This window comes from Oncorhynchus mykiss, chromosome 9 (assembly GCF_013265735.2).
Source record: "Oncorhynchus mykiss isolate Arlee chromosome 9, USDA_OmykA_1.1, whole genome shotgun sequence".
Taxonomy (NCBI): domain Eukaryota; kingdom Metazoa; phylum Chordata; class Actinopteri; order Salmoniformes; family Salmonidae; genus Oncorhynchus; species Oncorhynchus mykiss.
Genome location: NC_048573.1, coordinates 25,464,475 through 25,484,439, shown reverse-complemented (window position 1 = coordinate 25,484,439; position 19,965 = coordinate 25,464,475). Strand labels below are relative to the sequence as shown.

The 19,965-nt window shown below is 42.5% G+C and overlaps 1 protein-coding gene across 1 annotated transcript in view; it reads left to right on the top strand.

Moving 5' to 3' along the window:
- The first annotated feature begins 218 nt into the window (after positions 1–218).
- Positions 219–19,965, top strand: part of LOC110531822 (solute carrier family 2, facilitated glucose transporter member 4) — a 33,104-nt gene continuing 13,357 nt past the window's right edge. The window contains exons 1-2 of the mRNA XM_021615262.2: positions 219–585; positions 5,808–5,903. Of these exons, the coding sequence (XP_021470937.1) occupies positions 553–585; positions 5,808–5,903 (129 nt within the window). The 5' untranslated portion in view covers positions 219–552. The remainder of the gene's footprint in view (positions 586–5,807; positions 5,904–19,965) is intronic.

Below are 19,965 nucleotides of genomic sequence, written 5' to 3'. Positions count from 1 at the left end.
CATCACATGATTGGTGCTTTTTCACATACTTACATATGTCCAATATTTAAAAGGAGACTTACAGAATCTGAAAGTGCAAACCTAGTAGGAATCACATTGGCCGTTCTGTGTACAGATAACACTCCTCTTGACTTCAGCCAATGGTGAATAAGGTCAATACAGCTCCTGCTTTCATCTTGCCGCAAAAGACGACCTCTGTGACGGCTGAAACTCCCTCCAGTCACCCCTCACACCCTCCCTCTCTCATTTAGAAAATACCAAGAGAGGTGTGCGCCAATGTCATTCTATCCAAGGTAGACCCGGACTCGCCACGAACTTCAAAGCGAGGAGACTCAGAGTTAAAACTTTTGAACTGTTGCAACCTTGTCGCTTTTCACTTGTGTTTCAATTTTAGCCTTGGATTTGACTTTACCGGTCAACATTTAATACAAGTGCCAGGCTTATTGTCCATATTCCAAGTGAGGGTTTTCACGTCGTGTCCAGTTGGGAGTGTGCGTGGGGGAGCGGGACAACTGTCACGGACTGTAATTGGTGTCTCACGCGGTCAAAGCCATGCCGCCTGGGTTTCAGCAACTTGGAGTGGAGGTATTGTCAACATTACTCGTTTTTATAAGAAAATATGAAATGTTTTCATGCTCACTAACAATGAGTAGCCTCTGATGCATGGAGTAGAATTTACGCATAGGTTATAGCCTATTGAGACCGATTTTCAGTAGCCTAACCCATGTCTCTGCATGTGTGAATTTAAATGTATATTTTGTTTATAAAAAGTCTATAACAGTATAAATATCCATTAAATACATACATTATTTACATTTTGTAATCCACGTTTTAGAGAGCCATTAAGAACGTTTACAATAGGCTAATTGATCTCTCCACCCAGCTAAAAGTTGCCTCTTTATCTCTTCGTTCTCATCCCCTTTCACTTTCTTATCTCAGGTGAGGGATGACTCTTCCACACCTGACGAAATGACTGGTTCATATGAACGCCTTCGAAAAATGTGTCATCAGTGAAATATGGAATATTAAAAATGTGAACTAATTTCCGCGAATGAAACGTGATTTTAGAATAATTATAGCAATTGCTATTCATCCATCAGAATCGGCATTATGAGCATTTACATTTAGAACCCCAATAACGTTACACGGGGAATATGTAAAAAACGCTATGTAACTGAATGTCTCAAATTAGACTTTCACATTCTAAAAGTATTCCAGACCCTCTAAATATATGGCTCTAACAAACATTCTACTTTCAGGAAGATTGTCAAAACAATGTGAGCCCTTATTTGTCCTATAGTGACCTTGACCAGGAGATACCTGCTTACAGGTCAGGCCTGAGATGAATATGGGTTGGTAGGTGACCCAGTTCCACCGGTTTGTGTTACATACCACAGCTCATACAAAAAACACTAAACTAGTACATATATTCAAAAATATGATCAGAATTGCAGCATCTTTGTATTTTTCTTCCTGCTCATAGTTTGTGGCAAAATAGAAAAGATCAAGAAAAGGCACTTCAGAGAACTGGAGACGATGAAAACAAGGTCTTAACATCAGCCCATTTCTTTCCCAATATGTATTTCCCAATATGTTCTACATATGCAGGCTACAGTTGAAATGTTGTAAAGCCCATTCTATGAAGTGAAATGGAACACGACCCTTAGGTTCTTTTTTTGTTGTTGTACAATGTGGGTCTCTCGGGCACACAAAAAAAACAGGAAGTGTCTGGACAACCTCTACTAAAACACTAGATTCAGGGATGTGTGAAGGACCACAGGGATGTCGGGCAACAGAGCAAACGCCTGTCAGGACACGTTTTTTTGTCACCACAAGGCACTCCATTTCACATTGGATACTTATACAACAGGGTGTGTGCTTTCTAGGAGGGAAGAGAAATGGAAATCTAAATTAAACATGAAAAGTTAGGCTAGACAAGGCAATTAGGCATACATGTATACTCACTACTGTATCACAAGTTAAACTAAATAATGTTCTCAATTGTACACTATAAATATAAAACATGCATCATATTGCAGTGCCTGAATCAAACAGTGTGGTTATATAGTAAACAGACCCAGGTAGGGTCTGAAGCTAGCATTAGCCAGGTATGCTATACGACTCAGATCAAGCACTGGGCCTGGAAATAATGTGGGAAAGGCACCATCATTGTAACATACAATTATACCAGTAAATATGCACTATATCTGCACAATAAGGGCTGAAGTGTGAGACAATGGCATCAGACTGAACAGCTCCCATGTAGTCATCGTTATGATTCGCAGTGGGCTACAAACATGTAGCAGGCTAGGCAGGTCATGTTAACAAATGATTAGCCTAGCACACAAACGAGTACAAACATCAATCCCTGCAAAACCGACTTTCCTATCAACTCTCAAATATAGCTACTTACACTATTTAACACAGCAAACACTTCTTTATTGCTAGCTCTGCTCCCATGTGTCCATTTCCCTCACTTTATCAGATTAGCCACGCCCAGTAGGCGGGCCCCGGCAAGGTAATTAGAGGACACACGGGAGCAGCGATTGGTTCGTTGGCAGGTCAATCATGGTCTTTAAGGGCCTTTTTAACAGAAACACACACACACACACACACACAGTGGCTGAAAAAGTACCCAATTGTCATACATGAGTAAAAGTAAAGATACCTAAATAGAAAATTACTCAAGTAAAAGTGCAAAGTCACCCAGTAAAATACTACTTGAGTAAAAGTCTAAAAGTATTTGGTTTTAAATGTACTTAAGTATCAAAAAGCAAATGGAATTGTTAAAATATACTTCAGTATCAAAAGTGAAAGTAAATGCTATAAATCAATTCAATATATTAAGCAAACCAGACAGCACAATTTACTTTTTTATTTACGAATAGCCAGAGCCGCACTCAGAAATCATTTACAAACTAAGCATTTGGGTTTAGTTAGTCCACCAGATCAGAGGCAGTAGGGATGACCACATGTTCTCTCTTGACAAGTATGTAAATTGTACCATTTTCCTGTCCTGCTAAGCATTCGAAATGTAACAAGTACTTTTTGGTGTCAGGGAAACTATATGGGAGTAAAAGTTACATATTTTCTTTAGGAATGTAGTGGAGTAAAAGTAAAAGTAGTCAAAAATATAAGAAGTAAAGTACAGATACCCCCAAAAATAACTTAAGTACTTCAAAGTATTTTTACTTTGTTGCCTTACGCCACTGCTTAGACAAACACATGCACACACTTTACCTTTGTTTTGCTTTTATGTTGACAAAACACGCCCTATCTGGGTACTCAACACTGCAAGGTCATCATGTCACAGCAACACAGACAGACACACCTCCGACACAAACTCAACCAGGTGTAGGATTCTAATGTAATATGCACACACATTTGGACATTTATTAATGAACCATTCTACCATTTTTCAGAATAGCATAGAATAGAATAGAATGATGTCCTCAGAGGGGAAATGCTTTGCACAGTCTTGTATAGTTTAAATAAAACATAACAGTGAACACCATGTATATGTTATCATTAATAACATAACATATTGATAACATTTTTGGAGAAGGAAACTGTTAACCCTATCTAGTTAATATCGGATATGAACTAAGTAACTGTGCATTACAGCCCATGTTTAACTATTGTGAATTCAGTGGTATGTTGGGAAGGCTGCTAGAGCCAGTCAGCTTGCTGTGTCGAAGGTAAACAGATGTAAGCACTAGGAAAGCCTGGTCAGTCTCTCCCAGAGCCCCAAGCTGTCAGTCGCCATGGTAACAGGTGCCTGTGGACTGATGGGAACATAGAACGCAAATATACTTTATATATACTGTATATATATTGTCATCTTCAACCTAGACGGGAACTAGGATGGAACTCAGCGTTCAGTCACCCAATCACACGATACACAGTTAAGTCCTGGCCACAGCTAGAAAGATCCTTTCCCATTGGTATCACAGTTATAAATAGTGGATATTAGAGAGGTGTGTGCGTGTGTGTCTGGGGGGTTAGGTTGTTTTTGCAACAAACCATGCCTTTCTAGGTTATCCATCCTCTCTGTATCCCTCACCAATGGGCACAATCCAACAGTCCTTGTTTCCCTTTATGAACAACCAGAGACACATATTTAAATCTAAATACAGTGCCTTGCGAAAGTATTCGGCCCTCTTGAACTTTGCGACCTTTTGCCACATTTCAGGCTTCAAACATAAAGATATAAAACTGTATTTTTTTGTGAAGAATCAACAACAAGTGGGACACAATCATGTAGTGGAACGACATTTATTGGATATTTCAAACTTTTTTAACAAATCAAAAACTGAAAAATTGGGCATGCAAAATTATTCAGCCCCTTTACTTTCAGTGCAGCAAACTCTCTCCAGAATTTCAGTGAGGATCTCTGAATGATCCAATGTTGACCTAAATGACTAATGATGATAAATACAATCCACCTGTGTGTAATCAAGTCTCCGTATAAATGCACCTGCACTGTGATAGTCTCAGAGGTCCGTTAAAAGCGCAGAGAGCATCATGAAGAACAAGGAACACACCAGGCAGGTCCGAGATACTGTTGTGAAGAAGTTTATAGCCGGATTTGGATACAAAAAGATTTCCCAAGCTTTAAACATCCCAAGGAGCACTGTGCAAGTGATAATATTGAAATGGAAGGAGTATCAGACCACTGCAAATCTACCAAGACCTGGCCGTCCCTCTAAACTTTCAGCTCATACAAGGAGAAGACTGATCAGAGATGCAGCCAAGAGGCCCATGATCACTCTGGATGAACTGCAGAGATCTACAGCTGAGGTGGGAGACTCTGTCCATAGGACAACAATCAGTCGTATATTGCTCAAATATGGCCTTTATGGAAGAGTGGCAAGAAGAAAGCCATTTCTTAAAGATATCCATAAAAAGTGTCGTTTAAAGTTTGCCACAAGCCACCTGGGAGACACACCAAACATGTGGAAGAAGGTGCTCTGGTCAGATGAAACCAAAATTGAACTTTTTGGCAACAATGCAAAACGTTATGTTTGGCGTAAAAGCAACACAGCTGAACACACCATCCCCACTGTCAAACATGGTGGTGGCAGCATCATGGTTTGGGCCTGCTTTTCTTCAGCAGGGACAGGGAAGATGGTTAAAATTGATGGGAAGATGGATGGAGCCAAATACAGGACCATTCTGGAAGAAAACCTGATGGAGTCTGCAAAGACCTGAGACTTGGACGGAGATTTGTCTTCCAACAAGACAATGATCCAAAACATAAAGCAAAATCTACAATGGAATGGTTAAAAAATAAACATATCCAGGTGTTAGAATGGCCAAGTCAAAGTCCAGACCTGAATCCAATCGAGAATCTGGTGAAATGCTGTTCACAAATGCTCTCCATCCAACCTCACTGAGCTCGAGCTGTTTTGCAAGGAGGAATGGGAAAAAATGTCAGTCTCTCGATGTGCAAAACTGATAGAGACATACCCCAAGCGACTTACAGCTGTAATCGCAGCAAAAGGTGGCGCTACAAAGTATTAATTAATTTTGCACGCCCAATTTTTCAGTTTTTGATTTGTTAAAAAAGTTTGAAATATCCAATAAATGTCGTTCCACTTCATGATTGTGTCCCACTTGTTGTTGATTCTTCACAAAAAAATACAGTTTTATATCTTTATGTTTGAAGCCTGAAATGTGGCAAAAGGTCGCAAAGTTCAAGGGGGCCGAATACTTTCGCAAGGCACTGTATATGGCTCTGCAAGCAACCACACAATTTAACCTTGATAACAGAGGTGTTGTCTTCCTCTTGTGTGTGTCCACTACAGACAGTGACTGGAACCCTTGCTCTCTCAGTGTTCACTGCTGTATTGGGCTCCTTTCAGTTTGGATACAATATCGGCGTCATCAATGCACCTCAGAAGGTAAGACCAACTTGCAATTTCATTAAAGGGGAATTCCACTACTTTTTAACCTCATATTTATTATCTCCAGCACCATACTAGATTTCCCTTTAACCAGTGCCATAGATAAACAGATTCTGGCAAAATCAGGCCCACTTTGGCACCAAACGTTACAGTACATTCAAGACCGTACAATTCTAATAGAATCCCAATTAGAATGTTGTCAGGGGGCATGTTTGGTATCAAATCAAATGTTATTGGTGACATACACATATTTAGCACATGTTATTGCGGGTGTGGCGAAATGCTTGTGTTCCTAGCTCCAACAGTGCAGTAGTATCTAACAATCACAACAGTACAGGCACATCTAAAAGTTAAAGAATGGAATTAAGAAATATATAAATATTAGATCAAGCAATGTTGGAGTGGCATTGACTAAAATACAGTAGAATAGAATACAGTATATACATATGAGACGAGTAAAGCAGTATGTAAACGTTATTGAAACATAATTAAAATGACTAGTGTTCCATTATAAAAGTGGCCAGTGATTCCAAGTCATTTATATAGGGCAGCAACCTCTAAGGTGAAGGGTTGCGTAACCGGGAGGAAGTCGACTAGTGATGTCGATTTAACAGTCTGATAGCCTTGAGATAGAAGCTGTTTTTCAGTCTCTCGGTCCCAGCTTTGATGCACCTGTACTGACCTCGACTTCTAGATGATAGCGGGGTGAACAGGCCGTGGCCCGGGTGGTTGATGTCCTTGATTATCTTTTTGGCCTTCCTGTGACATCGGGTGCTGTAGGTGTCCTGAATGGTTTGCCCCCGGTGATGCGTTGGGCACACCACACCACCCTCTGGAGAGCCCTGTGGTTGTGGACGGTGCAGTTGCCATATCGGGCGGTGATACAGCCCGAAAGGATGCTCTCAATTGTGCAACTGTAACAGTTTGTGAGGGTTTTATGGGCCAAGGCAAATTTTCTTCAGCCTCCTGAGGTTGAAGAGACGCTGTTGCGCCTTCACCCCGCTGTCTATGTGGGTTAGCCATTTCAGATTGTCAGTGAGGTTTACGCCGAGGATCTTGAAGCTTTCCACCTACTCCACTGTGGTCCCGTCGATGTGGATAGTGGCATGCTACCTTTGCTGTTTCCTGAAGTCCACAATCTACTGCTTTGTTTTGTTTACATTGAGTGAGAGGTTATTTTCCTGGCACCACACTCCCAGGGCCTTCACCTCCTCCTTGTAGGCTGTCTCGTCCTTGTTGGTAATCAGCCCTACTACTGTTGTGTCATCTGCAAACTTGATGATTGAGGTGGAGGCATGCGTGGCCACGCAGTCATGGGTGAACAGGGAGTACAGGAGGGGGTTGAGCACACACCCTTGTGGGGCCCCTGTGTTGAGGATCAGTGAAGTGGAGGTGTTCTTTCCTACCTTCGCCACCTGTGGGCAGCCCATCACAGGGCGGGGTTCAGACCCAGGGCCGCGAGCTTAATGATGAGTTTGGAGGATATTATGGTGTTGAATGCTGAGCTATAGTCAATGAACAGCATTCTTACATAGGTATTCCTCTTGTCCAGATGGAATAGCGCAGTGCGATGGCGATTGCATCGTCTGTGGATCTATTAGGTCGGTAAGCAAATTGAAGTGAGTCTAGGGTGTCAGGTAAGGTAGAGGTGATATGATCCGTAACTAGCCTCTCACAGCACTTCATGATGACAGAAGTGAGTGTTACGGGGCAATAGTAATTTAGTTCAGTTACCTTTGCTTTCTTGGGTACAGGAACAATGGTGGACATCTTGAAGCAAGTGGGGACAGCAGACTGGGATAGGGAGAGATTGAATATGTCCGTAAACACTCCAGCCAGCTGGTCTGCGCATTATCTGAGGACGCAGCTAGCGATGCCGCCTGGGCTAACAGCCTTGCTTGTCTGTAGACCCTGCCACATACGTCTTGTGTCTGAGCCGTTGAAATGCGACTACTGACGTTTTGTCTGTTTGACTGTCATATTCCCAGTCACCATTGTTAAATGCTGTGGTTCGCGCTTTCAGTTTTGCATGAATGCTGCCATCTATCCACGGTTTTTGGTTTGGGTAGGTTTTAATAGTCACAGTGGGTACAACATCTCCTATACACTTCCTGATTAACTCAGTCACTGTGTCTGTGTATTTGTCAATGTTATTCTCAGAGGCTACTCGGACCATATCCCAGTCCGCGTGATCAAAACAATCTTGAAGCATGGATTGGTCCTATTGGTCAGACCAGCATTGAATAGACTTTGCACAGGTACTTCCTGTTTGAGATTCTGTCTATAGGAAAGGAGGAGCAAAATGGAGTCGTGATCAGATTTGCCAAAGGGAGGGCAGGGGAATGCTTTGTAGGCATTTAGAGAAAAAAAAGCCGAGTAGCAGTGGTCCAAAATGTTCCATCGCGAGTACTACCACCAATGTGTTGATAGATCTTGGGTAGCCTTTTCCTCAAATTAGCTTTGTTAAAATCCCCAGCTACAATAAATGCGGCCTTAGGATATGTGGTTTCCAGTTTGCATAAAGTTCAGTGTAGTTCTTTGAGGGCCGTTGTGGTATTGGCTTGAGGGGGAATATGCACGCTGTGACTATAACCAAAGAGAATTCTCTTGGGAGGTAAAAATATGGTCGGCATTTGATTGTGAGGTATTCTAGGTCGGGTGAACAAAAGGACTTGAGTTTCTGTAGGTTATCACAATCACACCACGAGTAGTTAATCATGAAACATACACCCCCGCCTTTCTTCTTCCCGGAGAGTTCTTTATTCATATATGTGCGATGTACTGAGAACCCAGCTGGCAGTATGAACTGGGACATTACGTGAAACATGTTACAATCCCTAAGTATGTTACAATCCCTGATGTCTCTCTGGAAGGAGATCCTAGCCCTGAGCTCGTCTACTTTATTATCCAGAGACTGAATATTGAATAAGTAGTATACTCGGAAGCGGTGGATGGTGTGCCCGCCTACCGAGTCGGACTAGAAGTCTACTCCGAATACCTCTTCTCCGCTGGCTGTGTTTTGGAGCAGCCTCTGGAATAAGTTTAATTGCCCTGGGGGGTACGAACAAATGATCCAATTTGGAAAAGTCGTATTTCTGGTCGTAATGCTGGTGAGTTGCTGCTGCTCTGATAACGCAAAGTTCTTTCCGGCTGTATGTAATAATATAAAAACAATTATTGGCTAATAATGTAAGAAATAACTAAATACTGCAAAGTTGCTTAGGAACTAGAAGCAGAGCTGCCATATCTGTTAGCTCCACCTTGCCTTTTCATCGTGGAAGACAGTTGGCTAAGCTCTTCCTACTGGAGTCTGTAGCTCCTGCATGAACAACCCAGCTAGTACATAATGGTCTGAGAACCATATATTTATTGTGAGAGCGTGGTTGTCCTATGGTGGTTTTTAATACAACCTTCCCTCAACTTTCTGGGAATGGTGCATGATAGTCGCTTGGCTTTGGAACATACTCAGCACATTTAAGGAAGTTCAAACATGGTTATATTTAATTTCAATTTTGCTAATGTTCTTGGAATGTTCTCCAACTGGTTTGATATTGGGAATGTTTTAAAATAGTTCAGAGGGCGTTAAGAAACAACGTTCTTCTGTGGGAATTTCAGTACTTCAGGCTAACATTTTTTACAAGTTTCCTCATAGTTCTATTTAAAGTCATGTTCTCAAATTGTTCCAAGAACGTTAAGTATGTTCAGCTGTGTTGGCTGCACCCACTAATTGGCAACACCTGATCTTAATTTGTGCTTGTTTCCTATCAAATGGTCTCTGTTTTATTAGACTCAAATTAACAGCTTTGTATGTGTCCAAAAACGTACCAAGAACCCAATGGTCACTCTGACGGAGCTCTAGAGTTCCTCTGTGGAGATGGGAGAGCATCTCAATCACGCCTTTATGGTAGAGTGGCCAGATGGAAGCCACCCCTCAGTAAAAGGCACATGACAGCCCACTTGGATTTTGCCAAAAGGCACCTAAAGGACTCAGACCATGAGAAACAAGATTCTTTGGTCTGATGAAACTAAGATTTAACTTTTTGGCCTGAATGCTAAGCGTCATGTCTGGAGGAAACCTGGCACCATTCCTACGGTGAAGCATGGTTGTGCTGTGGGTATGTTTTTCAGCTGCAGTGACTGGGAGACTAGTCAGGATTGAGGGAAAGATGATCGGAGCAAAGTGCGGAGAGATCCTTGATGAAAACCTGATCCAGAGCCGTCAGGACCTCAGACTAGGGCGAAGGTTCGCCTTCCAACAGGACAGTGACCCTAAGCACACAGTCAAGTCAATGCAGGAGTGTCTTCGAGAGAAGTCTCTGAATGTCCTTGTGTGGCCCACACAGAGCCCCGACTTGAACCGATCAAACATCTCTGGAGAGACCTGAAAATAGCTGTGCAGCGACGCTCCCCATCCAATCTGACAGAGCTTGAGAAGAATCTGCAGAGAAGAATGGGTGAAACTCCCCAAATTCATACCTAAGAAGACTCTAGGTTGTAATCACTGCCAAAGGTGCTTCAACAAAGTACTGAGTAAAGGGTCTGAATACTTATGTATGAGTAAACCGCCACTACCATCCGTACTATTGGCCAACGTGCAATCACTGGAAAATAGAATGGATGATCTACGATTAAGACTAACCTACCAACGGGACATTAAAAACTATAATATCTTATGTTTCATTGAGTCGTGGCTGAACGGATACTATAGAGCTGGCTGGGTATTCCGTGCATTGGCAGGACAGAGAAGCTATGTCTGGTAAGACGAGGGGTGCGATTTCTCATTTTAAAGAAGTCTCGAGGTATTGCTCGTCTGAGGTAGAGTACCTCATGATAAGCTGTAGACCACACTATCTACCAAGAGAGTTCTCATCTATATTATTCAAAACGGTCTATTTACCACCTCAAACCAATGCTGGCACTAAGACCACACTCAACGAGCTGTATAACGCCATAAGCAAACAAGAAAATGCACAACTAGTAGCGGCGCTCCTAGTGCCCGGGGACCTTGATGCAAGCAAACTTAAATCCATTTTACCAAATTTCGACCAGCATGTCACATGTGCAACTAAAGGGGGAAAAAACCTCTATACCACCTTTACTCCACACAGAGAGACACAAACAAAGCTCTCCCTCGCGATCCATTTGGAAAATCTGACCATAATTCTATCCTCCTGATTCCTGTGTACAAGCAAAAACTAAAGCCGGAAGTACCAGTGACTTGCTCAATACGGAAGTGGTCAGATGACACGCATGCTACGCTACTGGACTGTTTTGCTAGCACAGACTGGAATTTGTTCCGGGATTCATCCAATGGCATTGAGGAGTATACCACCTCAGTCGCCGGCTTTATCAATAAGTGTATCGACGACGTTGTCCTCACAGTGACCATACATACATATCTCAACCAGAAGCCATGGATTACAGTGAACCGAGCTAAAAGCTAGAGCTGCCGCTTTCAAGGAGCGGAACACTAATCTGGACGCTTATAAGAAATACTGTTACGCCCTCAAATGAACCATCAAACAGGCAAAGCGTCAATACAGGACTAAGATTGAATCCTACTACATCAGCTCTGACACTCGTCGGATGTGGCAGGGCTTGAAAACTATTACAGACTACAAAGGTAAACCCAGCTGTGAGCTGCCCAGTGACGTGAGCCTACCAGACGAGCTAAAGGCCTTTTATGGTCCATTCGAGGCAAGCAACACTGAAGCATGGCAAGTGTTTTCACTGACATTTTCAACCTCTTCCTGACCGAGTCTGTAATACCTACTTTTTTCAAGCAGACCCTGTGCCCAAGGAAGCGAAGGTAACCTGCCTAAATGATTACCACCCCAGTAGTCATAAAGTGCTTTGAAAGGCTGGTCATGGCTCACATAAACACCATCATCCCGGAAACCCTAGACCTACTCCAATTCGCATACCGCCCCAACAGTTCCAATCTCAACCGCACTGAACTCTGCCCTTTCCCACCTGGACAAAAGGAACACCTATGTGAGAATGGTGTTCATTGACTACAGCTCAGTGTTCAACATCATAGTGTCCACAAAGCTCATCACTAAGCTAAGGACCCTGGGACTAAACACCTCTCTCTGCAATTGGATCCTGGACTTCCTGATGGGCCTCCCACAGGTGGTAAGGGAAGGCAACAACACATCTGCCACGCTGATTCTCAACACTGGAGCCCCTCAAGGGTGCGTGCTTAGTCCCCTCCTGTACTTTCAGTTCACCCATGACTGCGTGGCCAAACTCGACTCCAACACCATCATTAAGTTTGCTGATGACACAGTGGTAGGCCTGATCAGCGACAACAATGAGACAGCCTATAGGGAGGAGGACAGAGACCTGGCAGTGTGGTGCCAGGACAACAACCTCTCCCTCAATGTGAGCAAGACAAACGAGGTGATCGTGGACTACAGGAAAAGGCGGGCCGAACAGCCCCCATTAACTTCTTATGGATGGGGGGCAGTATTGAGTAGCTTGGATGAATAAGGTGCCCAGAGTAAACTACCTGCTACTCAGGCCCAGAAGCTAAGATATGCATATTATTCGTTTGGATAGAAAACACTCCAAAGTTTCTAAAACTGTTTGAATGATATCTGTGAGTATAATAGAACTCATATGGCAGGCAAAAACCTGAGAAAAAATCCACCAGGAAGTGGGAAATCTGAGGTTTGTAGGTTTTCAACTCTTTGCCTATCCAAGATACAGTGTAAATTTGGTCCGATTGCACTTCCTAAAGCTTCAACTAGATGTCAACAGTCTTTTAGAACCTTGTTTCAGGCTTCTACTGTGAAGGGGGAGCGAATAAGAGCTGTTTGACCAAGGGGTCTGGCAGAATGCCATGAGCTAAGTCATGCACGCAGCCGTGAGCGCTAGCTGCGTTCCTTTTCATTTCTAAAGACAAAGGAATTGTCCGGTTGAAACATTATTGAAGATTGATGATAAAAACATCCTAAAGATTGATTCTATACATCGTTTGACATGTTTCTACAAACTGTAATATAACTTTTTAAACTTTTCGTCTGGACTAAGTGTGCCTGCGCCTCATGAATTTGGATTTGTGAACTAAATGCGCGAAAAAAGGAGGTATTTGGACATAAATGATGGACTTTATCGAACAAAACAAACATTTATTGTGGAACTGGGATTCCTTGGAGTGCAGTCTGATGAAGATCATCAAAGGTAAGTGAATATTTATAATGCTATTTCTGACTTTGGTTGACTCCACAACATGACGGGTATCTCTATGGCTTGTTTTGGTGCCTGAGCGCTGTACTCAGATTATTGCATGGTGTGCTTTTTCCGTAAAGCTTTTTTGAAATCTGAAATCTGACTTGCATTAAGGAGAAGTATATATTTAATTCCATGTATAACACTTGTATTTTCATCAACATTTATGATGAGTATTTCTGTAAATTGATGTGGCTCTCTGCAAAATCACCGGATGTTTTGGAAGCAAAACATTACTGAACATAACGCGCCAATGTAAACTGAGATTTTTGGATATAAATATGAACTTTATCGAACAAAACATACATGTATTGTGTAACATGAAGTCCTATGAGTGTCATCTGATGAAGATCATCAAAGGTTAATGATTAATTTTATCTCTATTTCTGCTTTTTGTGACTCCTCTCTTTGGCTGGAAAATGGCTGTGTTTTTCTGTGACTAGGTGCTGACCTAACATAATCGCATGGTATGCTTTCGTCGTAAAGCCTTTTTGAAATCGAACACTGTGGTGGGATTAACAACAAGTTTACCTTGAACATTATGTATAATACTTGTATGTTTGAGGAATTGTAATTATGAGATTTCTGTTGTTTGAATTTGTCGCCCTGCACTTTCACTGGCTGTTGTCAAATCGATCCCGTTAACGGGATTTCAGCCCATCTCATCTCTAAGAAGTTTTAACATCGACGGAGCTGTAGTGGAGCAGGTAGAGAGTTTCAAGTTCCTTGGTGTCCACATCTCCAACAAACTATCATGGTCCAAACACACCAAGACAGTCGTGAAGAGGGCATGACAACACCTTTTACCCCTCAGGAGATTGAAAAGATTTGACATGGGTCCACAGATCCTCAAAAAGTTCTACAGCTGCACCATCAAGAGCATCACCGCCTGGTATGGCAACTGCTCGGCATCTGACCGTAAGGCGCTACAGAGGGTAGTGCGTACGGCCCAGTACATCACTGGGGGCAAGCTTCCTACCATCCAGGACCTATATACTAGGTGGTGTCAAAGAAATGCCCAAATAATTGTCAAAGACTCCAGTCACCCAAGTCATAGTCGGTTCTCTCTGCTACCACACGGCAAGCGGTATTGGAGCGCCAAGTCTTGGACCAAAAGACTCCCTAACAGCTTCTGCACCCAAGCCATAAGACTGCTGAACAATTAATCAACCCCCCCCCCCCCTCCCCCTTTGTTTTTACACTGCTGCTACGCACTGTTTATTACCTATGCATAGTCACTTTACCCCTACATACAAAATAACTTGAATAACCTGTACCCCCGCACATTGACTCGGTACCGGTACCCTCTGTATATAGCCTCGTTATTGTTATTTTTATTGTGTTACTTTTTATTTTTATTTGACAATTTTTACTTTAGTTTATTTAGTAAATATTTTCTTAACCAACAATGCAGTTCAAGAAAGAGTTAAGGGCTTGCAAGAAAGCATTTAACAGTAAGGTATTGTATTCGGAGCATGTGATAAATCATTTAAATATTATTTGAAATGTGATATTTCCGGTTTTTATTTTCAATAAAAAAAAAATATTTAAAGAAACGTTTTTGCTTTGTCATGTAATCCGTTTTAGAATAAGTCTGTAAAGTAACAAAATGTGGAAAAAGTCAAGGGGTCTGAATACTTTCCGAATGCACTGTGTGCTCATTGTCCTCACCAGGGTTTTGACCTGACTGTAGTTCAGTGTTGTAACTGACATCAGTGGGCAAATACTCACTTTCGATGGCCAGTGGCACGCTGGAAAAGTGAATCCCGGTTTCAACTGTACTCATGCAGATGGCAGATAGCGTGTCTGGCGTCCTGTGGGCGAGCGGTTTGCTGCAACAAGAGGTCCCGTGAGAAAAAAACTTGCCGCCTATAGAAATCAAATGCCCATCCAACTGATTAATTAAAGTTATGTTAGGATATATCAGTTATCCTGTTAGAGCTTTTGTGCTGAATCCACTGTGTTGACTAAGGTGCCATGTTTATGGTCATGTCAGTGTGTATGAAGGAGATTTCAAGGTGTGGGAAGTGTGCAGGAAGGCAAGGGACAGAAGATTGTGTAGTTTCAGTGGATAAGGTTGTGTGTGTTAACTGTAGGGGTGACCATGCCGCTGGGGATCGGAAGTGTCCGGTGCGAGAGAGGCAGGTTGAAGTGGTCAGAGTAGTGCAGAAAGTGTCGTATGCTGAGGCTGTGGAGAAAGAAGAGGGGGATTTTATTTTTTATTTTTATTGTTCATCTCATTTGACCACCTCCCTCCAATGATCACTCAAGCCATGAACTTTCCTACCCTCTCATGATCTACCATCTCATGAATGAGGTTGTTGATTTCTAAATTGCGTGTCTTTTTTGTGTTGCTTTAAAGCGCTTTGATATTCTTTATGTAATGAATAGCGCTTGAATAAATTATTAATATGACCTTTTCGGAAACAGGCTATTGTTGTCTTTTTTCTCAGGACCAGGTTTGTCCCGTTCACAATGAAGTAGAGTCTATAGGCTTTAAAAGCAACATATTAATGTCAGTGCAACAATTAAGGATTCAAACTAAATGAAATGTCGGAATAGAGGAAAGAAGACATGTAGGGATATAGAAGAGAGAGGGAGATTGGGGGAATAGAGAGACTGTGAGGATGGATGTACTATTACAGAATAGGAGATGGATAAAGAGAGCAGGAGGAAGAAATATATTGGAGACAAGAGAGGGAAAGAGCAGAAGAGAGAGTGGCCAGGGGAGCATCCGAATAATGTCAACACGAGCCGCATGAGGAAACACTCAGCGTTGCCAAAAAATACCCCCAAACCTCACCCCTCACCCTGCCTCCTCGCCCTCCTCACCCATCCGCAAGCCTGCACAGCTCACACATCTATCTACCCCCATTCCTGCACTTCAACCCCCCCACATCTCAGATATCCTTAACAGCCAAGGGTGAAATTGGAGGCAGAGGGGTTTAAGGCAACGATTCTGGTGTCATGGGAAAGAGGGGCTATTTTGGGCTTTTTTTTAGGACGACACTCAAAAGGTTTGTTGAGGCTTCACGCTGTGACTCAGACAAGGGCGGGCGGTGTCGCGTTCGGAGAGAAACACACCATAGTGCACGTACAGCCTCCCTGAACAATATATAGTTAGATGCTCTCGCTGCAATCTAGACAATCTCTTAGATTCACTGTCGTAAAGCCCCCTTCTCATAAGGGGGCTTTAGTTGTGGTTTGGTGGTCATGGCATATATCAGAACATATACAGTATCAGCTAATTACTAATAGATCAAATATAGCAGATCATATATCAGCTAACATACACCAAATATATTAGAACATATATAAGCTAAAATAGCTAATATATGTTAGAATATATTTGATGTAACAGAAATAAAAAAATATTATAATATATCAGCTAACATACATCAAATATATTGGAACATACATCAGCAATCATAAACTCAGAAAAAAAAGAAATGTCTCTTTTTCAGGACCCTGTCTTTCAAAGATAATTCGTAAAAATCCAAATAACTTCACAGATCTTCATTGTAAAGGGTTTAAACACTGTTTCCCATGCTTGTTCAATGAACCATAAACAATTAATGAACATGCACCTGTGGAACGGTCGTTAAGACACTAACAGCTTACAGACGGTATGTAATTAAGGTCACAGTTATGAAAACTTAGGACACTAAAGAAGCCTTTCTACGGACTCTGAAAAACACCAAAAGAACGATGCCCATGGTCTGTGCTCATCTGCGTGAACGTGCCTTAGGCATGCTGCAAGGAGGCATGAGGACTGCAGATGTGGCCAGGGCAATAAATTGCAATGTCCGTACTGTGAGACGCCTAAAACAGAGCTACAAAAAGACAGGACAGACAGCTGATCGTCCTCGCAGTGGTAGACCACGTGTAACAACACCTGCACAGGATCGGTACATCCGAACATCACACCTGCGACACAGGTACAGGAAGGCAACAACAACTGCCAGAGTTACACCAGGAACGTACAATCCCTCCATCAGTGCTCAGATTGTCCGCAATAGGCTGAGAGAGGCTGAACTGAGGGCTTGTAGGCCTGTTGCAAGGCAGGTCCTCACCAGACATTACTGGCAACAACGTCGCCTACGGGCACAAACCCACCGTTGCTGGACACAAACCCGCTTTTTGCCAGTCCTGTCGACTGGCAAAAAGTGCCCTTCACTGGCGAGTCACGGTTTTGTCTCACCTACCGTTGAAGGAATGAGTGTTACACCGAGGCCTGTACTCTGGAGCAGGATCGATTTGGAGGTGGAGGGTCCGTCATGGTCTGGGGCAGTGTGTCACAGCATCATCGAACTGAGCTTGTTATCATTGCAGGCAATCAAAATGCTGTGCGTTACAGGGAAGACATCCTCCTCCCTCATGTGGTACCCTTCCTGCAGGCTCATCCTGACATGACCCTCCAGCATGACAATGCCACCAGTCGTACTGCTCGTTCTGTGCCTGATTTCCTGCAAGACAGGAATGTCAGTGTTCTGCCATGGCCAGCGAAGAGCCCATATCTCAATCCCATAGAGCACGTCAGGGACCTGTTGGATCGGAGGGTGAGGGCTAGGGCCATTCCCCGCAGAAATGTCCGGGAACTTGCAGGTGCCTTGGTGGAAGAGTGGGGTAACATCTCACAGCAAGAACTGGCAAATCTGGTGCAGTCCATGAGAAGGAGATGCCCTGCAATACTTAATGCAGCTGGTGGCCACACCAGATACTGACTGTTACTTTGATTTTGACCCCCACCCCTTTGTTCAGGGACATATTATTCCATTTCTGTTAGTCACATGTCTGTGGAACTTGTTCAGTTTATGTCTCAGATTTTGAATCTTGTTATGTTATGTTCTTACAAATATTTAAACATGTTAAGTTTGCTGAAAATAAACACAGTTGACAGTGAGAGGACATTTCTTTTTTTTCTGAGTTTACATCAAATATATTGAAACATACCCAGCTAGCAGATTTTGTTTCCTGGAAGTTGTGAGAACGTATGTTTTTGGTTTCACATTGTTTTTTTCCTGCCCGGTAAAACTTATTTTTTTTAAACATTCTGAGAACAGAAGTGAAAATGTATCCTGTTCTGGGAACATTTATTTTTAGGTAGCAGGGAGGTTCTGAGAATGTTTTACTCTGGTTCCTTTAAAGTTTTCCTGTAGGTTTTATTAATGCTCTGAGAACAAAATGATAGGTTATTTGGAGTTTTTTTTAATAACTTCCTTAAAACTTTTACTGAATGTTTCAATAAGACTTTTAATAACACTACTAGCTTATTTTGGGTTTTGAAATCCAAGCACAGATAGAACACGTAAATGTATTTCCTGTATTTCCACATATATTTTTTATTGCGGCACAGTATAAGTGAGATTCAAACCTGTAATCTAATGTTCTCTAACCATGGAATGAGTCCACTGAGTCACCAGGATGGTAGTCTGAATACCAGTCTCTTTAGCTAACATTCCACTCCTTGTCATTGCCAAAGAGACTGGCATTCTACAACATTATGTGGTACCTGGAAAATATAATTAGAATTTATAATAAAGTCAAAAACAAACATTTAGCTGTTAAGCAGGTTCTATTTCGAGGCATAAAATCAAATCTAAGATTTTTTGTGGTTGGAATTACTGTATTTACTTTGAGAATTTAGACTTGAGCTAGCAACAAACAAAAAACGATTGCTTAGCAACCAGATACCAATGTGTTTTGTGGCGGAAGAAAGTGAGAGGTCTTTGAATATTTGCATAATCGTTGTGATTGGAAGATTGATGTGAGGGTGATCGAATCAGCATCAAATCCTCTGTTCTCCTTGATCTCATTAATGATAGAATGTTCATATTTGAAGATAGCAGAAAGACCAGTCTCTTTGCCACATGGCATGGAGTACAGTGAGTGGATTAGGTAAAGAAACTGGTACCCATGCTACCACGATGGGGCTAGCATGCCATGTTTTTTTAGGCTTTCAAAACTGTTCATTTTAGTCTATTAATACAGAGACCATTTCAAAGGAAAACATTTATTTTGTAATTTTTTATTTAACCTTTATTTAACTAGGCAAGTCAGTTAAGACAATATTCTTATTTACAATGACGGCATACCCCAGCCAAACCCAGACTATGCTGGGCCAATTGTGTGCCACCCTATGGGACTCCCAATCACAGCCGGATGTGATACAGCCTGGACAAGCACTCATTAAGATCAGGAGTGGCCAATTAATGAGCGTGGACAACACAGAGAACACTTAACAAGATAGAGGATAGAGAGAGTTTTGTTCATGCTGAGAATGGAATGTACGTTTTTAAATAACATTCTCAGAGCGTTCTCTGAATATTACTAAAGTGTTCTTGTAATTTTTTTACCCCCTTTTCTCCCCAATTTCGTGGTATCCAATTGTTAGTAGTTACTATCTTGTCTCATCGCTACAACTCCAGTATGGGCTCGGGAGAGACGAAGGTCGAAAGCCATGCGTCCTCCGAAACACAACCCAACCAAGCCGCACTGCTTCTTAACACAGCATGCATCCAACCCGGAAGCCAGCCACACCAATGTGTCGGAGGAAACACCGTGCACCTGGAAACCTGCTTAGCGCGCACTGTGCCCCGCCTGACACAAGAGTCGCTAGTGCACGATGAGACAAGGATATCCCTATCGGCCAAACCCTCCCTAACCCGGACGACGCTAGGCCAATTGTGCGTCGCCCCATGGACCTCCCGGTCACGGCCGGCTGCGACAGGGCCTGGGCTCGAACCCAGAGTCTCTGGTGGCACAGCTAGCACTGCGATGCAGTGCCCTAGACCACAGGCCTTGTTCTTGTAGTTTTTATTGAAAA